The sequence below is a fragment of the Molothrus aeneus genome, chromosome Z (genome assembly GCF_037042795.1).
Source record: "Molothrus aeneus isolate 106 chromosome Z, BPBGC_Maene_1.0, whole genome shotgun sequence".
Taxonomy (NCBI): Eukaryota; Metazoa; Chordata; class Aves; order Passeriformes; family Icteridae; genus Molothrus; species Molothrus aeneus.
The window spans coordinates 61795307-61818778 of record NC_089680.1 but is presented as its reverse complement, the minus strand read 5'-3'; the positions used below and the strand labels follow the sequence as shown (position 1 = coordinate 61818778).

The 23472-nt window shown below is 36.9% G+C and overlaps 1 protein-coding gene across 1 annotated transcript; it reads left to right on the top strand.

Annotated features, from left to right (window-relative positions):
- Positions 1 to 5306: 5306 nt before the first annotated feature.
- Positions 5307 to 21631, top strand: ANXA1 (annexin A1). The gene is made up of 13 exons (XM_066569217.1): positions 5307 to 5398; positions 8896 to 8974; positions 11214 to 11307; positions 12115 to 12209; positions 12923 to 13036; positions 13615 to 13705; positions 14671 to 14750; positions 15689 to 15745; positions 17081 to 17174; positions 17725 to 17820; positions 18811 to 18869; positions 19751 to 19873; positions 21264 to 21631. Exons 2-13 carry the CDS (start codon positions 8909 to 8911, stop codon positions 21321 to 21323), a joined length of 1029 nt encoding a protein of 342 aa, XP_066425314.1. The 5' UTR covers positions 5307 to 5398; positions 8896 to 8908; the 3' UTR covers positions 21324 to 21631.
- Positions 21632 to 23472: the final 1841 nt, after the last annotated feature.

Below are 23472 nucleotides of genomic sequence, written 5' to 3'. Positions count from 1 at the left end.
TTATGACTATTCTTACCCCACCTTTAACGTACACAATGAGCAAAACACGATTTACTATTATGCACTTATTATGTAATTCTTGTTTCTTCATAGTAATGAATTCTTGTTTCTTCATAGTAGCCCCAAGTCAGGGCTATGCCGCTCACAACAAATATGACCTTGACTGAAGTGATTCTGAAGATTCAGAGGATGACACTTGCTCCTCACTGTAGATAGGGAATGAGATATGTTTTATTGTTTTATTGTTTTTAACATGGACATTTTTTGTCAATAGATCCACTCAGTGGTATGTATTTCAGCAGCAACCAAAGGAGCACAGTTTGCTAAGGGCATATTTATAAATATTTATAATATTAATTTTCTTTAAAAGAAAAAAGTGGCACAAGAAATGGCAGTAGATGTAAAGCTACTTCAAGGAATCAATTTCAGAATGCCAATTAAATTGGGAAATCCCAGATGGCTAAATTTAACTTGCAAATTGCAGTACCACAGGTGGTTTATCTGCTGGTTAATTTTTTGTTAATTAGTGTTGTCTCTTTTTTCTTTGAAGTTACAACAACTTAATTGTGCAGCAGGGTTCAGTCTCTTGTAAATCAGAGGACTCATCCTTCTGCGTGGTTTCCCTAGAAGAGATGGCCCAGTTCCCTTCCTCCTTAGATCAGTTGTGACATACCACCAATTCTCTTGTTTTGGTTTGCTTTTTCTGTTGGGGAGGATGTTTGGATGTTTTCTCCATTAAGGACACTGACATTTCCACAATTTTTATATGCAGTACAATTGTTTAAATTCACTTGTGTTCCCTTGACCTGAATGACTCTTCTGTTACTATTTACAGCCTCTGATTAGCATTGTACACTGCATAGGTCTGTGAAAGATTATGCATTCCCACTTTTTCTTGTCCCCTTAGCACTTTCCCCTGAATGTGCATTGAGTTTTACCTTCCACTGTAATTTACTATTTTTGTCACAACTTCATCATCAAACAGGTCTGGTGTGCTCTATACTGTGATTTGGATGAAGATATGTAACAGACATCCAACCTATTCTTCCAAGAGGCTTCCTAGAAGGCCTACATTTTCCTCATCTAAATTACTTTGGCATTATAGGGGTTTTTGTCTGTAAGGCTGTCTGAGACATTAAAAAGCTTCTGGAAGCGTTTTTCTGAACCTGACTTCATTTAAACTGAATGGGATTTCTAATCTCCAAAAGGATGTTACCTTGACATGATTTCTCATGTGGCTACTCTGCTTGTTTCTGTGAGAGGATGGGCTATTTTTATTTCTCTGTGCAGGGGGCTGCTCATTAACATTTTGTGTCTTCTGGATAGCCAAGCCATGTTTAACCATGAGACTCAGAATATCCCATTACACTTCAAAAAATGTATGGAAATGCAAAAAAGTATTTACTACAACTAAGAGAGCAGTAGTATTAAAGCTGATTATAGAAGCTGATGTATGTTTGATTAAATCATGGAATTCCAGCTGCTTTAGAATTATGCTAATTCAGTATTTCATGAGGCAATAACAAAATGCAAATCCATGTTAAAAGACAGAGGTGTTAAATATTTAATGCAGTGTAAATAAAATGAATCGTTATTAGAAGATTCCTCAAAAATATTTATGATTTGTTTTGCATCAGCATCAACAAATGTTGCCTAATCTTTTCATTATTTACAAGTTTGCAAAGAGGTTCAGAACTGAAATATCATCTGAATGGGAAATACAATAAAAATCAAACCTTTAACAGAGAATCCATAAGAGATATTACACAGTTTTGAATATCCTATTGTTTCTAATGAATTTTTTTTTTGTTTAAGCATGAAGCTAAAAAAATGTATGTCTAGATTTTAATCCATCCAGCCCATAATGTAGCATCACAGGGATACAAATAATTACAACCTAGATGGACTCTAGATGGACCTCACTAGAACCATGGAGATCAGGTGCAAATGAATAGATAGTGTAGCTGTTCTCAATGAATTTGATATTTTATCTCTTGTGTATGTCAAAGGAAGAGATGAAGGTCTGAGGAGGCCCTTTACCTCAATATGCAGGAAATTTTTTTCTGAATAATGTAACTGAGACACACTTCCTGAAATAGGATTTGTCCAGAAATTGGTAAATATGTAGTAAAACCACTGCATTTTTTCTGCATGTCTTCTTGAGGGTATTACTGCCTTCAGTAGGCCTGCTGTAAGTCATACATACTCTTAGATGTGTATCTTTGATATTAATGTCTCTGTTACCTGTAACCTGAGTACAGGTGCTACACTGCAGGTCCTGGGTGCCTAAGGAAATGGACTAATGTGTTCCTCCTCAGTTTTTTAGGAAATGGATAAAAGCTACTGAAGATAAATGAAGTCACAAGGTGCAAAAGATCTGAGAGGCTGATTCCAGTTGGCTCTGGATTGCTATCAGATGGTTCAAAATGGATGGCTGTCATGGCATGAAACAGGCAGAGCTCTGCTCTATGTCAGTAGCTCCCTCAGAATAATGTTATTTCATAACTATGCAATTTGTGAGCATCAATTTTCTCCCAAAGTTTATCTCATAGGCAGTCTGAAGGTCATTTGTAAAATGTGGTCTTTGGTTTCGGGTAGGTAGAATCATCATTTGCTAAATTTCTCCAGCCTTAACTCTTCTTTAAGGCACTTGGGTGGAATAAACACAGAGTTACAGCAGGTTGCTAGCAGCCTGAAATAGATGTAAGGGCTGCTGCTCTAATGGTCAAACTCCATGAAAATTCCTGACTCATTTTCCTATAATTTTGTGTAGGATGGATTTCTTTGGGAAATCCCATCTTCCCAACTGAGCTGAGTCATCACTAGCCTTAAGAGAAATATGTGGCATGGCCAAATATGGCAGTTTATCAAGTGACCATTTTTCTTTTTTATTTCCACTGAACATTTCTGTTTCTCTCAATTGCATTCCATGCATTGAGTGCTCTAAACAAATATACTTTTTTTTGTCACTTTTGAGGCATTTGACAGTCTACAACAGTGGCTGCATGCTTTGCCACTTCTGAATAGATAATGACAACTCAACAATAAACAATATGCAAACTGTGATAGCTTTATGAAACAAATGACAGAGTAACAATTAAAAACTTATCAATAAACAATTGTTAAGAGCTCCATCCAAATTCAAAACTGCATTTTTTTAGGTGGCAGCATTTTGTACAATAGAACACTCTAGTGCAGATGGTGACTCAGTTGAGCTCCAGGAAGACAGTGAGTCAACAAGCATCTGTCCACCCATTAAGAAGGAAAAGCAAATGCAAACAGCTTCTTCTATGACTAGTAGCACAAGTCATTGTACCTTCTTGTCATATCACTCTGAAGGTGGAAACATGGGCCTGAAAGACAAAAGAATTAGATTTAGAAAAAAGCCCAAAAAACAAAAGAACTAAACCAGAAAATAGTATTAAAAAGTACTATTATAAAAATGGGGTAGTAATTTGATTATGGGAAAACCATATTAGAAAAAAGAGTCAACAACATGGAGGAGTGTCTTACTATGCACTTCTAGCACACTGATTCCTACCCTTAGCTGTGCTCATTAATAGACAGGGGAAACAGTCCCAGAGAACGTGTAAAAACAGAGATTCTGGCCAATACCTGAGTGAAGTGAAATAAAACTGCTAGTGTCATTCTGATATGGAAGTTGGGTGGGCTAGAGTTATTTGTACATCACACATCATAATTAAATAAACAAATCAACATACACCTGACAACTTGCTCACTATAATTTTCAGCTGGTAGGCCCCTTCAATTCTTCAGTTTACTGAAAACATCTAAAATACTTTTGTCAAATGATATATTAAATGCGCAGGGGGAAAAGGAAATAACAAAGCATAGGAGAAAATTGCTCTCAGAGAATCAGGGTGTTTGGGAACTCCCTGGGGGCCAGAAGTGTTCCCATGGGGGTCAGCAGGCAGGGCCTGGCAGCCCCTCCTATCCTATCACCCCAGGAGGAGCAGAAGACCTGGGGTAGGCAGTCCCAGCTCCAGGCATCTGGCACCTCTCTGGGGTTGGAATGTGACAGGCCATCAGTCCATAGGCTGGGTCTCACTTTCAGTCCTGCCTTGTGTTAGGCAGCAGGGCAGTGACTCAAGTGGGGAATGAGGGCTGAGCCCCTTGATGAGGGCAGATCCTGGGGCTGGGGTGGACTGGCTGCTCTGTCCTTAGCACTCTTGGAGGCTCTCTCCTTAGGCTGCTGCGATGGGGACCTCCTTGAATGTGATGAGCAGATTGCTCTGAGCAACACACATTTGGGTGTACAGAGAAAGATGTAAGTTATGCTAGAACATCCATGTGTGTTATTTTACCTTTGAGAAATTTGTGAGGATTTCCTCTAATAATTACTATCAGTCTGTTCCTTTTCCTCCTCATATAATTAATTGTTAGACATGGGTTTCAAGGGCAGACTGCATTTCATGTATGCTCATGTGGGGCAGATCAGCCATACTTGGGGGTACTTGTGCATTGCAGCCTGTTAGCAGAAGGAGGATGGAAGTCTGCTGGGAGCCCTATCTGCCCATTGCAAGCACTTCTGGCTCAGCAACAGGTATTTCTTCACTGGGCATCATGCTCCAGGCCAATCTGAGATGTTAGTGATGGTGTTGTGCTGTGCTGGCTTGGCAAGGAAGTGCTTGCAGAAAACCACTTCTAGCAGGTACACCCTCATCTTGGCAAATCACTCTCACTTTGTACTTCAGAGATTAATCTGATTGTTTCAATCTCTTTCTAATGATGTAGGTGCCAATTATTGCCCTTATATTAGGTCTGCCTTTTTCCATGAGCTTCTTTTCAAGAAAAGAAAAAATTATTTACATTAAATACTAGATGTGGTTTATTCCTGGGTTATTTCTGCCATGGACTCATGGGCAAATGCTGCAGAGCTGATAGCCACCGGATCTCAGTTAAGTGAGGATGCTGCCTTGACTCTTCACTGTTTCTTCTCTCAAAGTTTCACTGAGCAAAGATATATCTTAATATGTTCACTTTTGAAATTATATCAGATGTTAAAATGTGAAAAGAATTATTCAAATTTTGTTTTCTTAATATTTAATCATGTGATCCCGAAAGATTTATGGCAATTTATTAAAACTGGCTAGGGCAGGAGAGAAGAGCTACCCTGGCTTGCTCGTTTGTTGTTTTTTCCCTTCTGAAATCTGCTCATACTTTTGCCAGCACATAGTTTCACAATTACTTTTTTTTTTCCTAATGTTTCTCGACTTTGGGCGGCACCCAGATATAGCTGCTACAGATGATTACTAGGACTGTGGAAACACTGGTTGCTGGGTGGAGTTTCCTGCACAGGCTACAAAAGCTTCGAGAGCCCTCTGCTCCTTTGCTCCGGACTGTGCAGCCCTGCAAGGCAGTGCTCGTGAAGAGGAAGGTAGGATTTTGTAGTTCATTATTGCTCTCTGTAGACTCAGCACTTTAGGAGTTGTATGCTGAATTTGTCAAGTGACCTGGTGGAAACTTTCTGTGGGTTGGACTTGTTGTCAGGGAAAAAGACGGGTGCGGGCAGGAGAAATTCTTTCCATTCAGAAACATTTTACACAAGGGCTTGGACAATGATTGCTTTTATTTAATGCAATTAAATAAAGGGAATAAAAATGGGTAAATCTTCAAAAGCAAACTTACTTGGAACTTACCATTTCATATGCTTTCTCTTTGCCTTTTTAATAGGCTGCTATAGAAATCTGTGGTAAAACCATAGTTCCTAGAAAACTACTATGCTGTGTATGTAAACTTGAAAAATAGAAACAGCTGTTGATACTTTAACAACAGTTTGCTGCATTATGACTGTAGAGGAGTCATTGTTCATGAAAGTGATGAGAATCAACTCTCTTAGAAATCAAAATAGAAATACAATTTTAGAAATCAAACCAATGTTTTAGAAACATAAGAGCAAAATCCTGCTTTTCTGACTAAGAACTTGGCAAAGCCACGTAAAAGCTATATCATCTGGAGTTCTTCCTGCTAAATCTTTCCATAGAATTTTACAAGGATGAGGCTATTTTTCTCTCTGATGTTTCCATATTCAGCAGACTTTCCACTGCAAAGTAAATTACTATATTAGATTTCCTGCCTATATTTCTTACTGGGTGACATGACAGTAATTTACATCAAGATCCTGGTACTGAGCCTTTGAAAGTAACCAGGCATCTGACATGCTTCATGATATGGTTAAATAAGCATAGATAAATGCTGTCATTTGACACAGACTGTAGTGTAAAAATCTAGTTGTGTAAAAATCTAAATCTAATCTTTAAATATTTCAGTAAAGCATTTTCTCAAAATATTAAAATTTTTTATTGCTCCTGTTTAAGGGTGCATCTTCAGGGGATTAAGAGCCAGGCAGAAAACAATATTGTGGTGATTTTTGTGAAACAACAGTAAGGTCTTTCAGTCTGGATGTCTGTCTGATTTTTCAATCCCATTGCGATGTTGATCGTTCCAACTGGGAATCAGTTGCTTCAGTCCTTTTAATACCACATTAAAGTGGTATTTGGATTGAATGTATCCCTCCTGAATGTATGTATTGTTTACATGATCTCTTTGCCTTTTAGAGTGGCAGAACAAAGTATTGGGCAAGACCTTGTCTCCATCAGGGGGCTGGCTGTCTTCCTAGATTCCAGCCTTCTTTTTTCTTGTCAGCTGTAGTTTCATCCAAAGCAGAAGAAGAGTTTTACATTAAGTTGGTTTCTTACTTGGCAAAGCTAATTTAAGCAGACTAAGGTCTTCAGCTTCCGCCAAGGGCTGTTGGCTACTTTGACTTATATTAAAATTGCATTATTTCTTTACTAGATGGAAATAGATGGATCTGCATGCCAGTGTCTTTATTTCAAAAGAAAAAAAAAAAAACTTTAAAAAGTTTTAAAGGCACAGACTTCTTTTTCTTACTGTATCATTTAAGCCAGAAAACACATGAAGTTTTAGAGGCTTAATAAACCCAATTTAGTGTAGTCTAGTAGCCTTCTGCTCCAGTGAGCCCCAAAGGCGTGGAAACCTTTAGAGCTTGGTGTCACAGGTAGGTGTGGGAATATATAGAAGAAAGGGATGTGCTTCCTGCAGCTAGCTCTCTCTGAATAGGGTTACTTTATCAGGCAAAATACACTTCTTCTCAAATCTGGTGCTGGGAGACTGAATCTTGTTTTGTAGTTTGGAGTGGTTCTCTGCTCTGTGAATCAGTTAGTCAGCAGACATACCAGGACATGCCAGCCTTGATGACTCAGTGTACCCAGTATGGAGACTTGAAGTGTTCCCATCTCCTGCATATGGCCTCCATGTGTGCTGTTACAAAATGCAGCAGGCTTTTGGGCATACTGCTTCATCTGCCCCTGCTAACTTCTGTCCACAAAAGGGTGAAGGAGTCACTCTGACAGCTTGAGAAAAGTGCAGGTTGCAATTGTGATGTGAGCATGCTTTTCTGATCCTGAAGAAATAGCAGGTCAAAAAAGTTTATCCTTAAATCTGACTGAATATTCTGTCCATTATTTACCCAGTTGAGACCTACTCCAGATAGCATACAAATACAGATTTTAAATCAGTTTCAGCTTTTCTGGCAGCACAGGCAGAACTAAATTCCTTCCTGAGGGAAGTAAACAAAAGCAAGAGTTTTTTGAGGAAGAGAGAATATGGCTGGCTCTTACCTTGGAGAGAGCTGCAGGCAGGCTGTGAAGTATTTGTCACTTTTTTGGCTGCTGGGTACAGAAGCAAGCTTTACAGTTTTGCTGTGAAGGAAAGAAAGAGCTGGGCTGCAGCTACACTCCCTGGTCCTCAACTAGTATCAAGTCAAAAGGCTGGTCTCTGTCCTTCCTACAGGACAGAGGGGATGTGTTAGCAGCATAACTAACATAATTTTTTATAATTGTGTATATGATCTGTACTCCAAGACTGCAAACAGAATTTTGTCTTTTAACACCAGTTTCAAAATCAGTCTTGTTTACTCAGCAACACTATCTCTAGTTATTGCTTACATGTATGCTTAAAAACCAAGTCTTCCCAGATTTGCTGAGGAAGAGTGTTTTTAAAAAAAAATCTAGTTTGAATAACTTTATTTGATAAACCATTTCTTTCTTCTTTCTGTTTCCTCACTATTTCAGTTAACAAACAGAATATTCCCCACACCAGCAACAGAAGTTGTTATGAAGCAACCTATTCATTATTTTTGAGTACTTAATGTTACATCGCCTCTCATTTTTTCCCTTTCTGCATAGTGACTTTTGGAAAAGCTGGGTGGACTTTCTTTCTGAGTGGTAAAAGGCAAAACTTATTTTTATTTCCTCTTCTTAAATTGGTAATGATTTATTATTATTATGTAGAAATTGTAGAAAATAGGTAAGAAAAAGCAATGTATATAAAACTATCCAGATTTTCTCATCTTTCTTAGAAAATGTCTTGTCAAAGAAATTACATGAAAGTATATTAACAAGGAATTTCTTTTTTCCTAACATAATACACAAGAACTCCAATGTCCATAAAGGTTGAGACAAGAACCCTTGCTTACCAGTGAATTTCAAAATGATCAAACTAAATGGGCATAGATGATAGATTAACTAATTGGTTTCTAGTAACTTCCCTTTGTAAGTAAGTGCTAATTCTAATGCATTGCTATAAGCACATACACAGTACTGCTGCTGTTCTTACCTAAAACTTCTGAAAGTAGCTAGGAGTGTAGGGGTGAGCCAGCAGCTGTGGAGCATCACATCACTCACGAAACATCAAAGTTACCTGCCTCCAATAGCACAGGCCAATTACCATGTGGGACATTAACCACAACATGTCATTGTGCTAGAGAAGTGATTTTGAGGGTGGAAAATCTTGAGTTGCACTGATGCTGAAAATGATGAAAAATTGTTTGTAACTTGATGCGTCTCTTCCCAGAAGCTCTGTCAACATGGCTATGGTATCAGAATTTCTGAAGCAGGCATGGTTCATTGACAACCAGGAGCAGGAATGTATTGTAAGTATTATCAAGTTTTGAGACCACCATGCTTATTTGCTTGTAGTCTTACAAGTGGTTTAAAGACAGCCAAACATCATCTTTCATACATGCAAATGGAACGAAAACAGTGGCAAAACTCTAGCAGATTAGAACTGGAACCTAATTTTATTTCAATGTATAATCTAAGGTAACCATATAACGTAGGAAGTTTGCTACAAGATGAAAAATTGCTCTTATTTGCACCTATCAGTCCAGTTATCAGTTCCTCGGCGGAGCTAGTTAGTGTGATTAAACTGTAATTCCCAGTCACTGACTGACTCAGATGATCCTCTTTAATGTACTAATCTGATGCTGAGTTGTGTGAACATGTATGAACAGGTAATGTATGTGAAAAAACCAGGGACTCTTTGGCTGAGGTCTAGGAAGCCAAGAGTTGGAACCCAGGAATGTAAAAGAGGAAGTAAAGTCACTAGTATTTATCCTAGCTTTCATATCATATGTCATGCTCATGGTGGAACAAGCCGCAACATGAAATAAAAAACCTCAATGAGTATGGTTATACATTAGAAGGGAGGGATAGGTTGTGAGGAGTCAAGAGTTACTGTGCTAGGATGATATGGAGAATCTTTGTAATGATGAGGTGGAGATATGAAATGAAAGCAAAGGTAAAGCAGTATGATGTGAAATCACACAAGTTCCCAAAAAAACTTAAAATTTGAAAACAAAATTTTATAGGGTAAATTTCAGTAAACAAAAGTTTTCTGCTCTAGGCCCTTGTAGATTTTGTAATTTTGACTCCATAACATTTTGTGCACAAACCTTTGGCTCCACCATCCTATTCCACTTCCTTTCCTAGGGTTCTGAGGCATTCTTGGCTATGGTGGTTACGGATACTTTTGTATTGCTGGTAGATAAGTTTGGCATGGAAACCAGCATACAAAGGTTAGCCTGCAAGATTGAGAAACAGGCAGTGAGACAGTCCCACTCCTTTGTTGACTTAGCAGCCAAGACGCAATGATCTCTTGAAAAGTATGCTGGAGAGTTAAGATGCACAGATTTAAATATGAGATTTAAATATGAGGTTTAAGTATCTCTATGCTAGAGATTTAAGTATGCAGTCTGTCTGCTCTCTTACAACTCCTAGTGAGACAATTGTGTAGGGAGATGAGCTTTAATTATCGGATGCTAGAAGTGTACAAAATTCAATACAAACTGTTGTATATAAAATATGTACTCATAAAACCTTGCCCTTTCTTTTGGGGTATTTTATTTTAATGGCAAAAGATTAAAAACTTGAAATCCTATTTTTGAAACAAGAGCAAGACTATAGGAGATTCTGAATCATCTAGCTAAACTAGTGGTGTCTTCTAATAAGAAACCTCATTGCATATCACAACAATGGGAATTTTCTATAAATCTTTCATCCAAGAATCTTTGAGCATTTTATAATTCTGTAATAGTAGTAGACTAGAATCTGTTATTTAGTGCTGTTGAGGTGAGTGCCGTATGAGTTATTTAGTGCTGTTAGTCCTACCTGTAACTTGATGTGTCATGTTGCTGACATAGGACAAGCCAAATGATCTGTTGTACACTTCCCAGAGATCTTCAGCCATTGACTAGGGAGTGCCCATCTAGGAGCAGATTCACCAAAATCAGCTAGTGGATAATGTTTTGCAAAGACTGTGGCTTTTGTCTAAAGTTTCAAAGAAGCTGGGCAAGAGGTCTCCACTTCCTTGTAGGGTTAGGCTTGGACACTTCCCCAAGATCTTGAATGCAAGAAATGTTTGAAAGCTTAGATATGAATCAGCTGAGGACACTTGCAATGTGATAACAAAGTCAGTTTGCATAAGATGAGCAAAGAAAATAGCACTTTACTGGAAGTGCCTATAGAATTTAATTTTGTGTTTAGAGCCTTTAAAATTTGAGCATAACTTCCTAATTATGACAGTTAATTATTTTCCTATGCAATCCAACTTACACTAAGAAATAGATGTTCAGGTACCTAAACCAATTTATGAAGTACTTTTTTGTTTAATATGAGAGCTGTGAAAGGAATAGATCCAATGCATGTCCATTATTGAACCTGTTCAATTACCTGTAGCTACAAAACTGTATGTTCCCTGATGATAAGGGGCAATCCCAAATGCATAGTTTATTTGAGCATTCAAAACTGCTTCTGTACAAAAATATTATTTGGTAAGAGCAATATTTTTCTTTTTTTCTGTTTTAAATTTTACTTTTTATTTTCCCTCTGCAGAAGAGCTCAAAAGGTATCCGTGGAGTACAGACATACCCAAATTTTGATCCATCAGCTGATGTTGTTGCTTTGGACAGAGCTATTACTGTAAAAGGTAAGAGGAGTAAATATTTTAACTTACTACATTAGGACTCTTCCTTAGAAAATTTTGAGAATAGCACTGAATAAAATATGGGAGCAAGAGGCAGTGACAAGTGGGAGAGGTGCCTCTACTTTTAAAAGCCTGGCAATACATTAAATTATGCCACTTGGTGAAGAATCTCAACTCTTTGATAATCTGACTTTGTATTATTATTTCAGACCTTAATGCTATATTAAAGTTCTTGAATATGTTGAAGGAAGGATTGAAAAAATGTAAATTCTAGGGAAGGAAATAATATTGCAACATACCATACTAATACTTTTTGGCTTGATTACCACAGAATTCCTGCAAGAGGCAGTGATTATGCTGATAATATATTGTATGTGATTATGCTGATAATATATTGTATGCTTCTGTTACATATCTCTCTTTTAATGAAAATCACATTTGGTGCTTTGTGCTTCCAAAGGTTTTTCAGTTTGACTTACTGAGATTAAAGGAGAATGCCATCTAATTTGCTTTTTAATATGGCTTCTGTTTGTTTGGGGTTTTTTAGGGTTTTTTGAGTTTAGTGGAAGATCTACACTCAGAACACTGAGACTTTTTGTATGAAATTTCTGTGTCCCACATGGGTCTATTTATTTGGTTTCTTGGCTAATTAACTAATCCTCTTAGTTTGTAGACAATAGCAACTTTTCCTTTGGTTGAATTTGAGTTTGTCAAGAAATCAAAATATGAAATAAAGCAGATAAAATAATTTAACTGGCTTAATGATGTATATATTTTCAATATATTGGAATTTTGTTTGCTTATTTAAAGGTGTGGATGAAGCCACAATCATTGACATCTTGACTAAGAGAACAAATGCTCAGCGACAGCAGATCAAAGCTGCCTATCAGCAGGCTAAAGGAAAGGTAATGTATATCAAACCAAGCTTAATTTTCCCTCAGATTATCAAAGTTTCTCCTGGCTCAAATGGTATAGATGAGCAAAGATAGAATACTGAGTAGGATAGGAGAGTTGTAGGACCGTAACACTCTTCCACAAGCCTACCAATGCTGCCATAGGGACAGGCTTCTAGTGATTTTAGAACATTTTTGGATGGACAGCAGAATAAACCAGATTTTAATTATTTTTCCCCCCACTTAAATTTAGGTTAAATTAGAATATAGCCTTTATCTTCAGAACTTGTGGTTTTGTTTAGGGTGTTATTACATATGTTCACTTCAAACTTCATGCAATAAACAATGAGTTCAAATGTTACACAAATAAGCAACTCAGCCATAATTGTAAGAGTAATATGACATTATCTTCTCTGGAAAAATGAGCAGTGTTTTGAGAGTCTTCTTCTGATGCTGTAAATATTTCAATGCAGTTGAACTGCAATGTGTGAAAGCACTCCAGAATACTTACTGAAAAACCCTGCCTGACACTTTAATTAATGTAAAGTGTCAAATGTGACAAATCTGAATCTTGAAGTAGGGCTTCATAATTCTTTCTGTTAGATATAGGAATGATGTAGACTTAGATTGATCAGAGGTCAGACTAATTTTTGGATTGCAACTGAACAGCAGCTACACTTCCACCATTCATTAACTTGGTGCGTTTCTTATTCTTCCTGAAACAGAGTCTGGAAGAGGCCTTGAAAAAAGCTCTGAAAGGCCATCTAGAAGATGTTGTTGTGGCTCTGCTGAAAACTCCAGCTCAATTTGATGCTGAAGAATTAAGAGCCTCTATGAAGGTAAGGCAAAATCTTCAGAGAAAAACTTTCCTAGAGAACATCTGTACTTATCAAGGCCTGTAAATAACACTGGACATTTCAAGGTTTGTGTATTATCTTTATTTTAACTCCATTTTGTTAAATAAATTTGTATTGGCAACTCAGTTTATGAGAACAGGACCCAGTAATCCCTGCTGAATTTCAGAGTTGGAAGAAATTCGTTTGAGAGAATGAACTCTTTCTTGCCTTCTGAAAACTGGTTGCTAATGGGAGCTATAGCACTTACATTAATGTTTACATAGGAGAAAGAAAAAAGGGAAGGAGGTATTTTCTCTTCATAGATTTTACATTCTTATATTTTATGTGCACTGCTTGATCCTTTTACCACTTCTTTTGACACCAGTGTATTGAATGTGATAAAAATTTAATTGTAAAAGAGCTGAAATCACATAATATGGAAGCACAACATGTTTATTTTTTATTTCTCATTCCATGTGGTGTCTTCAAAGCCAAGCCAATGATTTTCATCTTATTTCTGTTGCAAATTTTAAGTTTGTTCTATTGAATAACATCTCTAAAACTTCAATCACTTTTATCAGGGGCTTGGAACTGATGAAGATACCTTAATTGAGATTCTGGCCTCAAGAAACAACCAAGAGATCAGAGAAGCCAGCAGATACTACAAGGAAGGTAATTCAGAGCAAGAAAGAAGTATTAAGAAGCAAGAAAGAAGTTATACCATTGTATAACCCTATAGCAGATACATTGGATTCACAACCTCTCTTAGTATGAGGAGCTGAGAACAAAATGGGAGGCAAATGAAGCTTCACAAAAATTTGACAGGGCTGCTGTGAGGGAGATCAGGGTGACTTTTGCTGAATTATGTCAATCCCAGTAGTGAAGGAAAAGATACATCACCACTGCTGGGGTTGTGGTGGTCTCATGGAATGAGTCATACATTGAGATGTTTTCTTGGATGCATGCAAAGACAAGCTGCTCTTCTTCCCCTGTAACTAAACCTTGGCTGACATTTTAAGATAAAAGCATAGGCTTGAAAAAAAAATCTTACTGAGTCAGCAACACAGAAGTGTTAGCAGTAGGAACAGCCAGTGAACTGCAGGGGGAAGTTACTTGAAGAAATTACTACAATGTAATGTGGTGTCTCTCTTAAATGTTGAGTTTACTGTATTGTCTAATTGAATCCTGTTTTCTGAGATGATGAGGTAACTTTTACCAAGATGTTTCTTCTTAGATCCCTATATTAAAAGCTTGATTTTTTGGGAGAGTTTTGTGTTTGAGTTCAATACTGATAAGAGCAGCCAGAAGTAAGAATGAAAAAGGCTCAAAACAAGGTTTGTGTATTTTACAAGCAGAAACCCGAGACAATGCTACCCACAAGACCTTAGAGAAGGACAGTTCTCAGCACATTTTAGGTTTAACCTCCAATTTCAAGCACATCTCAGAATTTAAAGGATATGTTATAAATAAACTCCTTTACTTGAAACCAAATTAAAAGAAAACCATATTTCTAGTGGGCATTTTACAGTGGGAAATTAAGAAAATACTGAAGAAGATCATAGAGTGGTTTGATGGGACCTTTAAGGATTATGTAGTCAACTTAGTCGATAACTTCAAAACAAACTATTTGATTGCAGTGCTGAAGAGAGATCTGACACAAGACATCATCTCTGACACATCTGGAGACTTTCAAAAGGCTTTGGTTGCTCTAGCCAAGGTATGCTATGCTTAAGCATTTTGAGTGGCAATATCTATAACCAAAAATCAATGTTCTCAAGACTACTTTAGAGAGACGCGCAATAAATAAAGATTTAGGCAAAATTTATTTATTTGCATTGCTTTTTTAAACTTTCAAATCCTAGACCATTAGAAACTGTCCTTAAACAAAATATAATGAGATTTTATCTCAAATGCCTTTTAAAAACTTAATTGTAAAACAATATTTCTTTTTAATCAATTACGCTTTTAAGACTTTTTTGTGTTATATTTAGGCACTAGAAAATGTAACAGGCATAATGTCAGGTCAATTGACTAGAAAAAGAATAAATGTTTAATATTAGAGAAATAAAGTTATTTTCTTTCCTGTTAATGAATGTTTCTAGTAGTTAGATAATGGGACAAGGGCAGGGAGTTAACAAGTAGACAAAATGCTTCATATATTTGCATTCAAAAGTAGATGAGTTCAAACACATTTTAACCTTCCCAATTAAAATACCCCTTTAAAATTAATAAATATTTGATTTTTGAATGTACGTATATGAATCTTGTACTTGTATACAGGATAATTTTTTGATACATCCATGTGCATGGTTTGGACTTCCAGTTTTAAATTTCAAATCAACTTGAAAGGAGTCTATTAAATGATCATCAGGGACCAGGTGACAGATTTGAAGCCTGTAGTTTCATGTCAAGAAACAAATACTTCCTGTGGAATTTTAGGCAGGAATTAAGGAATGTCACTGATGTCTGTAGAAGTATGTTCTCTGATTACAAATATAACAGTTTTATTCACAGGATCATTCATGTAACAGCACCTATTTCCAGTTATGTATTGGCTTATGTATGAGAGGGGTGCTGCAGAGCTCTCAAATGTTGAGCTTTAGTGAACTGAATGATTGTGAATACCAGTGAAATTTTATTTATTTCTTCATGTAGGCTGACCGATGTGAAAACCCTCACGTGAATGATGAACTTGCTGACAATGATGCCAGGGTATGGTCATTGGCACTTTGCAGAACTTCTTCTGACTTCTTGAGATTCCTCTGACTGTCTGAATCCTCTGCATTGCAGACCTAACAGATTTCAATGTCACACAGCAATCATTTCTGAGGAGTATTTTACAGAATTCTGATAGTATTTTACAGAATTCATGGAAGTTAATTATATGAAGGAAATTAGATCTTCACCCTGATATGTAGCTTCAGAAACATTTCTGCAGGACCTTGTCTAGTTCATGAAAAGCATGAAGACCATTTGAAGTACAAGTCAACAGGTGGAGGAATCAGACCCAGTCTTGCTTCTGTATAAAAGAGTTCTTGAATCAAGGAACAAGGGTGTGCTCATCTATATTCAGATCAGCTACCATACACTGGCCATTGTGAACTCTGCAGTATGTTAGATATTGGTATTGCTTTTTAGTGATGAATGTTTCAAGATTATTGGTAAACCTCACAGTCATTTTCTCAGTAATTCTAAAATAAACATCTGATCTTTTTCTTTCTTCTTCCAAATTAGCAGGACTATCTTTGCTAAAATCTTGATAAAACTCAGCAGTCCTTGCCAAGTTTTCACCAACAAAATGTTACATCACAGTTACAATTTAAGTTTAGATGACTTCAAATTGATTTTTAAAAAAACACAGCAAAGAGAAGACCATTGAGAAATATTGCTTTAATTCCTGTTACATAAGGAGTTTAGTTCTGTCATCAGCCCTGGATATGAAAGTAAATTAATACTTTTCCTAAGCTCAAAAGTATAGCACTGTTTATTTTGATGCAGAGTGTTAAATCTTCATGCTGTGTGGAGGTCTTCTATTATTACTCTTAGAGAGGTCTGAGGAGGTGAGGAAAATGGAGGATACTGATTTGGTTTTTACTTTCCTGGAAGTAAAAGTGACCCCTGGAAAGATGAGGAAGTGCTTAGTAGATAGGTTTCTCCTACATATTGCACCAGATAGTTGCAGAGATAATTTAGTCAGTCTTATGAAATCCTACCAGTCCTGAGGCTTTTGTGCAGACTGCTGTCATGACAAATGAAAAATAACTTCGTTCAAGAATGTAATACGCCCAGGAAAGCTAGATGATGGTCCTAAAATGTCTGAAAATATGTTTTCTGTATGCATAGCATTCCCTTGGTAGTATTAAGACATAAGTGAAGTATGAAGTGTTATTTGACAGATCTGGAGTTAGTCTGAGGTAGAGTTTTGATCTGGATTGGGTCAAGGGCCAGTGTTCATTACTAACAAGCAATGGCCCTGAAAATACAGTATTCCTGTTTGAGTTTTACTATTCTGATATTGACCTTGTGACCTTCTTTTCTTTATGACAGGCCTTGTATGAAGCAGGAGAGAAAAGGAAAGGAACAGATACTGGTGTGTTTGTAACTGTTCTTACTACAAGAAGCTACCCACATCTTCGAAGGGGTAAGTTGAACAAAGCTTCATGCTTCTCTGGGATGATTTTTGAGCATTGTCTGGTCATGACTTCAGAGAAGATACAGATTGTCAAGACATTGCTCTAATTGGAAGTCTGCCTGCAGACTAAGGGTGTGGTTGGCAGCCTAGCTGTTCTTTCAGTAGTAGAGATGAGCAATATCATGTAGGCTATTAAAAAGTCTGAAGTCTCAGCTGGGTTGTGATCACAGTGCCAAGTAATGGGAGCTTCCCAAAGTGGTCTTGCTTCTTAGCCAGTTTCCCCTAGACGGGCGGCTATCACACAATGTCACAGGCTCTGGGCCAGTCAGTTGGCCACCTCTACTCCAGCCAATGGGAAGTGAGCCCTTCCATTCTACCAAAGTCCCATTCCCTATGCTGACTCCATCAGCAGTACCTGGTGTGCAGTAACGCTGCTCTTTACACTGTGCTGTCTGAAGAAAGTGAGAAGGATGACCCACAAACAGTCCTCTGCTGCAGCAGTGAGGACAGAATAGGGCAGAGACAGAGCAGGGAGAACACTGTTCTTTCCATTATTTAGTCTTTCAGAAGTACACCAAATACAGCAAGCATGACATGAACAAGGTACTGGATTTGGAGCTGAAAGGTGATATTGAGAATTGCCTCACTGCCCTTGGTAAGTGGTTCTGCACATTGAAACCTACTGTATGTTCTGACTAAATCTTTTATTTTTGCCATAATTGCTCTGATCAGAAACTGTTCTGTACTTACCCTGCTTCATTGAGCTTGCTAAATAATACCTTGTAAAGTCTAATCTAGTCTTGGTGATTTAATTGACGCACCTAAAATAAGTTGAAGTTGATGAATGAGTAGAAATACCTCTCCCAATATTTGGAAAGGTCTTTTAATGGGAACAGATGAGTTGCCAACATAGGAATAGCTTTAAATGAAACCAGTACGCCAAAAAAAAGCTGTCAAAACAGGTATAGTTTGTATCAAAAAGTCCAATAGTTTTAAACCTATCTTCAACCAAAGCCACTCTTCTCTAAGTTTCATGTTGCAAGAATACTTATAATAGTGGTTATTAAAAACATTAAAAAACATTCCTTCAGTGGTTTTGTTCGAGAAAATGTTCATACAAAATTAGTGGCTGTTGTTCATGAACAGTAAGGTAAGGAAGGGACTCCCTCTTACCAGTGGATCAGGGATGTGATTGGGAACCAGACCCTCATCTTCTTCTTAGCTTTTGTATCACAGTCAAATATACTTTGGATAAAAGAATAATTTTCATCAGATTGCTCTTAATATCAAAATTGAACTACAACTTGTTTTACAGAACATCAGATTACAACCTCCAGCTCTGCTATAGAAGGCAAAAATGTTTTCCATTTTTCTTCTTGGGAATTGCAACACCTTCATTAATTTTAGGACAGTAAGCTAGGGAGAAATGTGTTGTTTTTATGGTAATTATTCTCCACTGACTGAATTGCTTTCTGAGTAAACAGAGGAAAGGATCTTACTGTCCTCATACATTATGAAGAAAAGTAATAAAGAAGTACATAAATAGGGTATGTGGGTAGGAAAAATGAGAGGGTTTTGAAAGCGTCTTATTATACTTTTATTACATGTATAGCAGAAGTGACCTTGTTTCATTGCTTCATTACAGTAAAGTGTGCCACAAGCAAGCCAGCTTTCTTTGCAGAAAAACTCCATTTGGCAATGAAGGTAATCTAAATAAAGATATACTCTTTGTAAACATGAGGTGCTTTATAAGCTGAAAAATAAAAAGTTAGCTAGAGGCCTCTAGGCCCTTTGTGTTGTAGAAAAAGACTGCAGAGGAAAATTCAGAGTATTTCTCTCTCTCCTTTTATTCCTTCCTTTGAAACTGGAGACTTTCTGTTGGAGGAGTTGTCTGTTTGCTGTAATATGCTCAGGAGGGCATCTGTCCATCCACACATATCTTTTACTGTTACAGGGACAGGAAGCAGACTGGAACCCTTCTTGTGAAACAAGAATTATAGTAAAAAGGGAAAAGGAGAGCAATTATAGATCTTAGCAAGAACCTTGTGGAAGGCTAATCTATTATGAGAAATTAATGATCCTTCTGGCAAGTTTGGAGCTCATGTTAGTGAGGCAGCTGATGATCATGAAATAGTCTAGTATGTAGTTATTGTCATAACTTCTGTTATGACTTGTTTAGGAGCAATATGGGAAAAATTAAGTGAAACATTATGAAAATGCATATCATTGCACTATCAAAAGAGTAATTTAAAAAGGCAGTAAAGTCTAGGCTGTCCCTAATGTCGAGCAAGCACCGTGAAGGAGATGTCTGTTTTTAGGAAACAGCTAAAAGAAATGTCTAAAAATATTAAAAACCCTAAAAACAGCAGGGTGGAGGTAGCCTATCAGGCGTATTTTGTGCTCATAGGGCAGATATGAGACCTCCCTGTGACAAAAGATACTAAAGAAAAAAGAAAGGGGTATGTTCATCCATAAAGAAGTCTGATGGTTTAACCTAAGGAACTTGATCAAAAAGTATTTCAGTGATAAAAGTAGCATAATTCTTTTCCCTCCTTTTTCTCCCCCTTTTTTCTTTGTTTTAACAGGGTTCTGGGACCCGGCACAAAGACCTCATCAGAATCATGGTCTCGCGCCATGAGGTGGATCTGAATGAGATCAAAGGCTATTACAAGAGTCTCTATGGCATCTCCCTCCGCCAAGCCATCATGGTAGGTTTTCTCCCATGTGACACATGAAACACAAAGCAGCCAGATGATTTTTGAAGTCCAGGAAAGATCTGTTAACTTTTCTGCTCCTCAGTCACCAGTTTGTCCTGCATAGCTCATTGTAGACAAATACCTTACGTTTCTAATGGTCCACAGGCTGGGAGACTAATTGCTTTTCCAGGTCAAAGTTGTTGTTGAAAGAGCTATAGAATTAGTAGTGATACATGTCTCAGGATATCACCTTACAGTAGAATCCAAGAGCTGAAAGGAGAGTACAATATCCCCAAATTCTTGTCCTTGGCAGGAGAGTGGAGATGATTGCCATGACAGCTCTAAGGGAGGTTTTTGGCACAACGGATATTGGCTTTTAACATTTGCGGTACTCCAGCAAATGAATTTTTAATTTTATTAACATGTATTTGGCCTGTTTTCTGTATGACCTAAGTAAATGAGTTAAACTAACAGAAATATTTTGTTAAAAGGGACTGACCACCCAATGTACTTTCCAGAAAATTCAAGTGGTGAGGGACTCAAAGAAAGCTAAACTTTGAAAGCATTTTTGTGGAGAGTAGTAGACATTACTGAAAAAAAAAATAAATATGTCTTGATTGGAGTAGAATCATACTCCCTACATGTATGGAAATGCCTTTTGGATTTTTATTGATGTCTGCTACTTTTTCAGTTTGGTGCCATAGGTCATTTTAAATCTTCCTTAAGCATGTGTGTTACTGTAATTTTGTATGTTATTACACCACCTCATCATGTTCCAAAGTGGTGATTGCATCCAAATGTCTTGAGGCATAGCTTGGCTACACTTTTCATTTACCTCTGAAAACTACATTAAAATTAGAGAAAACAAGAAATGCATGTAATAATTACACTGCATACTTAAAGCATATTATCCATTTTTATCAAGCTGAGTAATCAGTCCCATGATGAGCAGAGTATCACTGCACTGTTAGCCTTTGTTTGAGATGCTCCTAGACACAATGTGTATACACAGTGTTTTAATATTAATGAGCATTAGACACCACTGATCAAGAAAGAAAGTTTCCCTTTATTTAGAGCAAAAGCTTAAGCTCCTGGGTAGATAAAACGCTTCTATGCTTCTCTTCTTCACTTTTGCCACTAAACCTCTCAACATTTTTACTAGCCTTGTCTACCTGTGCTCCACTCTGGATATGCATGCATTTATTTCTAGATCATACAAATAACTTCAGTGATGGTGCTTGGTTCCATCTCAGTCTGTGGCTAACTTGTGTTTTATCAAGGGATTAATTTACATAGATGGAGCACTGATATTTGATTGATGTATATTGAATATTAATTGAAATTTATTTTACTTGAGACCATTATTCTAACAATTGTCGGGTTTTCATGCTTAAATTTACAGGATGAACTCAAAGGGGATTATGAAACCATCCTGGTGGCTTTATGTGGAAGTGATAACTAAGTTTCATGTTCCTGAAATGCACTCAAGCCCAGTTGCTGAAAATCTTTACATTTGCATGTCTATGTAAAACACAGGCTTTACACACAAAGGTTTCTGTGGAATGGCACTTAGTATATACATACTATGTTGAAAACCTGTAATCCAGAATGTTTTTTTTTCAATATCCTTGCTCTGAACAGCATCATTATTTCTGGTTGCCGTTATTTATCCTAAGTGAAAGAATGCCCCCAAGTTTCTATTCACATGATTAATCATGAAAATGGTAAAGTTTTAATCTATGCGAAGCAAATAAACTTTTAAAAATAAAATTTATCCATGTGTAACTTTGTATGTCCTTTGTTGCTATTCTGCATTTAACTTCAAGTTGTGTGAGTGCAGTGTGTGTGAGGGGAAAAAAATCAGTAAACAGCTTAATCAAAAAATAATGTAGTAATATCAAGTATAGCTCTGATCTGCATAAGATTTCTTTTTGGCAGACTGCAACAGGGTTTCAGCAGAAATGTGTCCTCTGTGAGAGCCCAGCTTAACTATTCAACTTCAAAATAGGAATGAGGGAGCATTTTAATTTAGAATTTTAATAGAATTTTAATTTAGAGTAAAGGAGGAGATAAAGTTAAACATGTTAGTAGTATGAAAACAGTTGTTATCTGATTACAGGGGCATTGCCAGACCATGCAACAGAGGAAATGTTTGTGCATTGCTGTATTCAAAGCACTTCTAATTTTAAGGCATTTCACTATTTTTTAAAGTATTGTATGTATGCATCTTAGTCAGAGTTAGTTGCATTTTGATTGTATTCTGTTTTGTCTACTTCAAAAATGAAGAAGAGGACGGATTGGTTTGCATAGTGGTGTATCAAGGAGAAGACACAGTTTCACTGCAAGCCAGCTCAATCCCCAGGATGTTCATTTTTGTCTGAGAGGCATAAGTTTCTGTACAGTTAGGGAGCTACTTAAACATTTAGAAAAACAGAAGTTTTTTAGAAAATTCCATTCATATGGCTCTTTCATATGACTATTTCACAATTGTTTTAAATGTTGTGATCTATTTATTGCCATGGAAACTTGCAGCCCTTTATTGTAGTCTGGAAACTTTCATACTGCAAAAAATAGGACTGAGGTTAAAGCTTGTGAAACAGAGCAGCATCTATTTCACTGCCAGAAGGCCCCGTGATGGTCTGAGTAGAAGTGAGAGATGTTTCTAAACAAAAACCAAAATAAAACAAACAAAGATTTTTAGGTATGCTGACATAAATGGAAAGGTAATTTCCTGGCATTAAGAAGGACAGTCCTTGTCTTAAAGAGTTATGCTGCACAGTAAAGGGGAGAGACGGAGAATTGAATGGAAGCACAAATAATCTTCATTTTCAATGAAAATTAACAGCATCAGCAATGAAATGTAAGTAAGAGTCTACATATGCTAGCTCTAGTCAGATTATCATTAAGATAAAATGGATTACCATAGAAGACTAGTAATCAATGGTTGTTTTGATTTTTTGTCCCTATCTTTTTGCATCAAAGGAGACAATGTCACATAAAATCACTGCAAGTGAGTTTTAATAAGTCCCTAAGGACTCCATTTAGAAACATACTTCTCTCTGTGCTGAGGTTCAAACATGGGAAGAGCCCACAGATTTGTACCAAGGAAATATATTTACAATTTTTCTCCTGCTGTTTTCCCAACCAATATTAGATATTAAGCAGCAGCATAAGGAAAAATAAGAAAGGCAAAATAAAAAAGACATTTTTCTAAAGTTATCTCAAAATCAAAAAGTCAACTGTGACAGTGTTGTAAAGAACTTCTTAGTGCTTATTCAGGCTGTCCAGAGGAAGGTTTGCTGAGGCACAGTGCTGAAATTTTCACCTCTATTTTAGTGAAACACGATTTTTGAATTTTATAATCTCTCTTCTGAGACAGGGCTGGTATTTCATAACAAGCTACAAAAATAAAGAAGCCTTTGATCAGGTGTGAACATGGAATAGAAGGAATGTAGCCTATTATGTTTCAAGGACAGTAAGATATTATTTTATTGGAAAGTCATGTATTATTATTTGAATTGCATTCAAATGCATGAAGAATGGTGATCCACTCGATGAGAAGGGCCATCCAGCCATTTAAAGGTGATGGAGGGAGGTGAGTGGTGAAATCA

Coding starts and splice junctions, on each gene's coding strand:
- ANXA1 (XM_066569217.1), top strand. CDS start 8,909: ATGGCTATGGTATCAGAATTTCTGAAGCAGGCATGGTTCATTGACAAC. Junction 13,037..13,614: donor AATTAAGAGCCTCTATGAAG/GTAAGGCAAAAT, acceptor CACTTTTATCAG/GGGCTTGGAACTGATGAAGA. Junction 19,874..21,263: donor CCCTCCGCCAAGCCATCATG/GTAGGTTTTCTC, acceptor TTAAATTTACAG/GATGAACTCAAAGGGGATTA.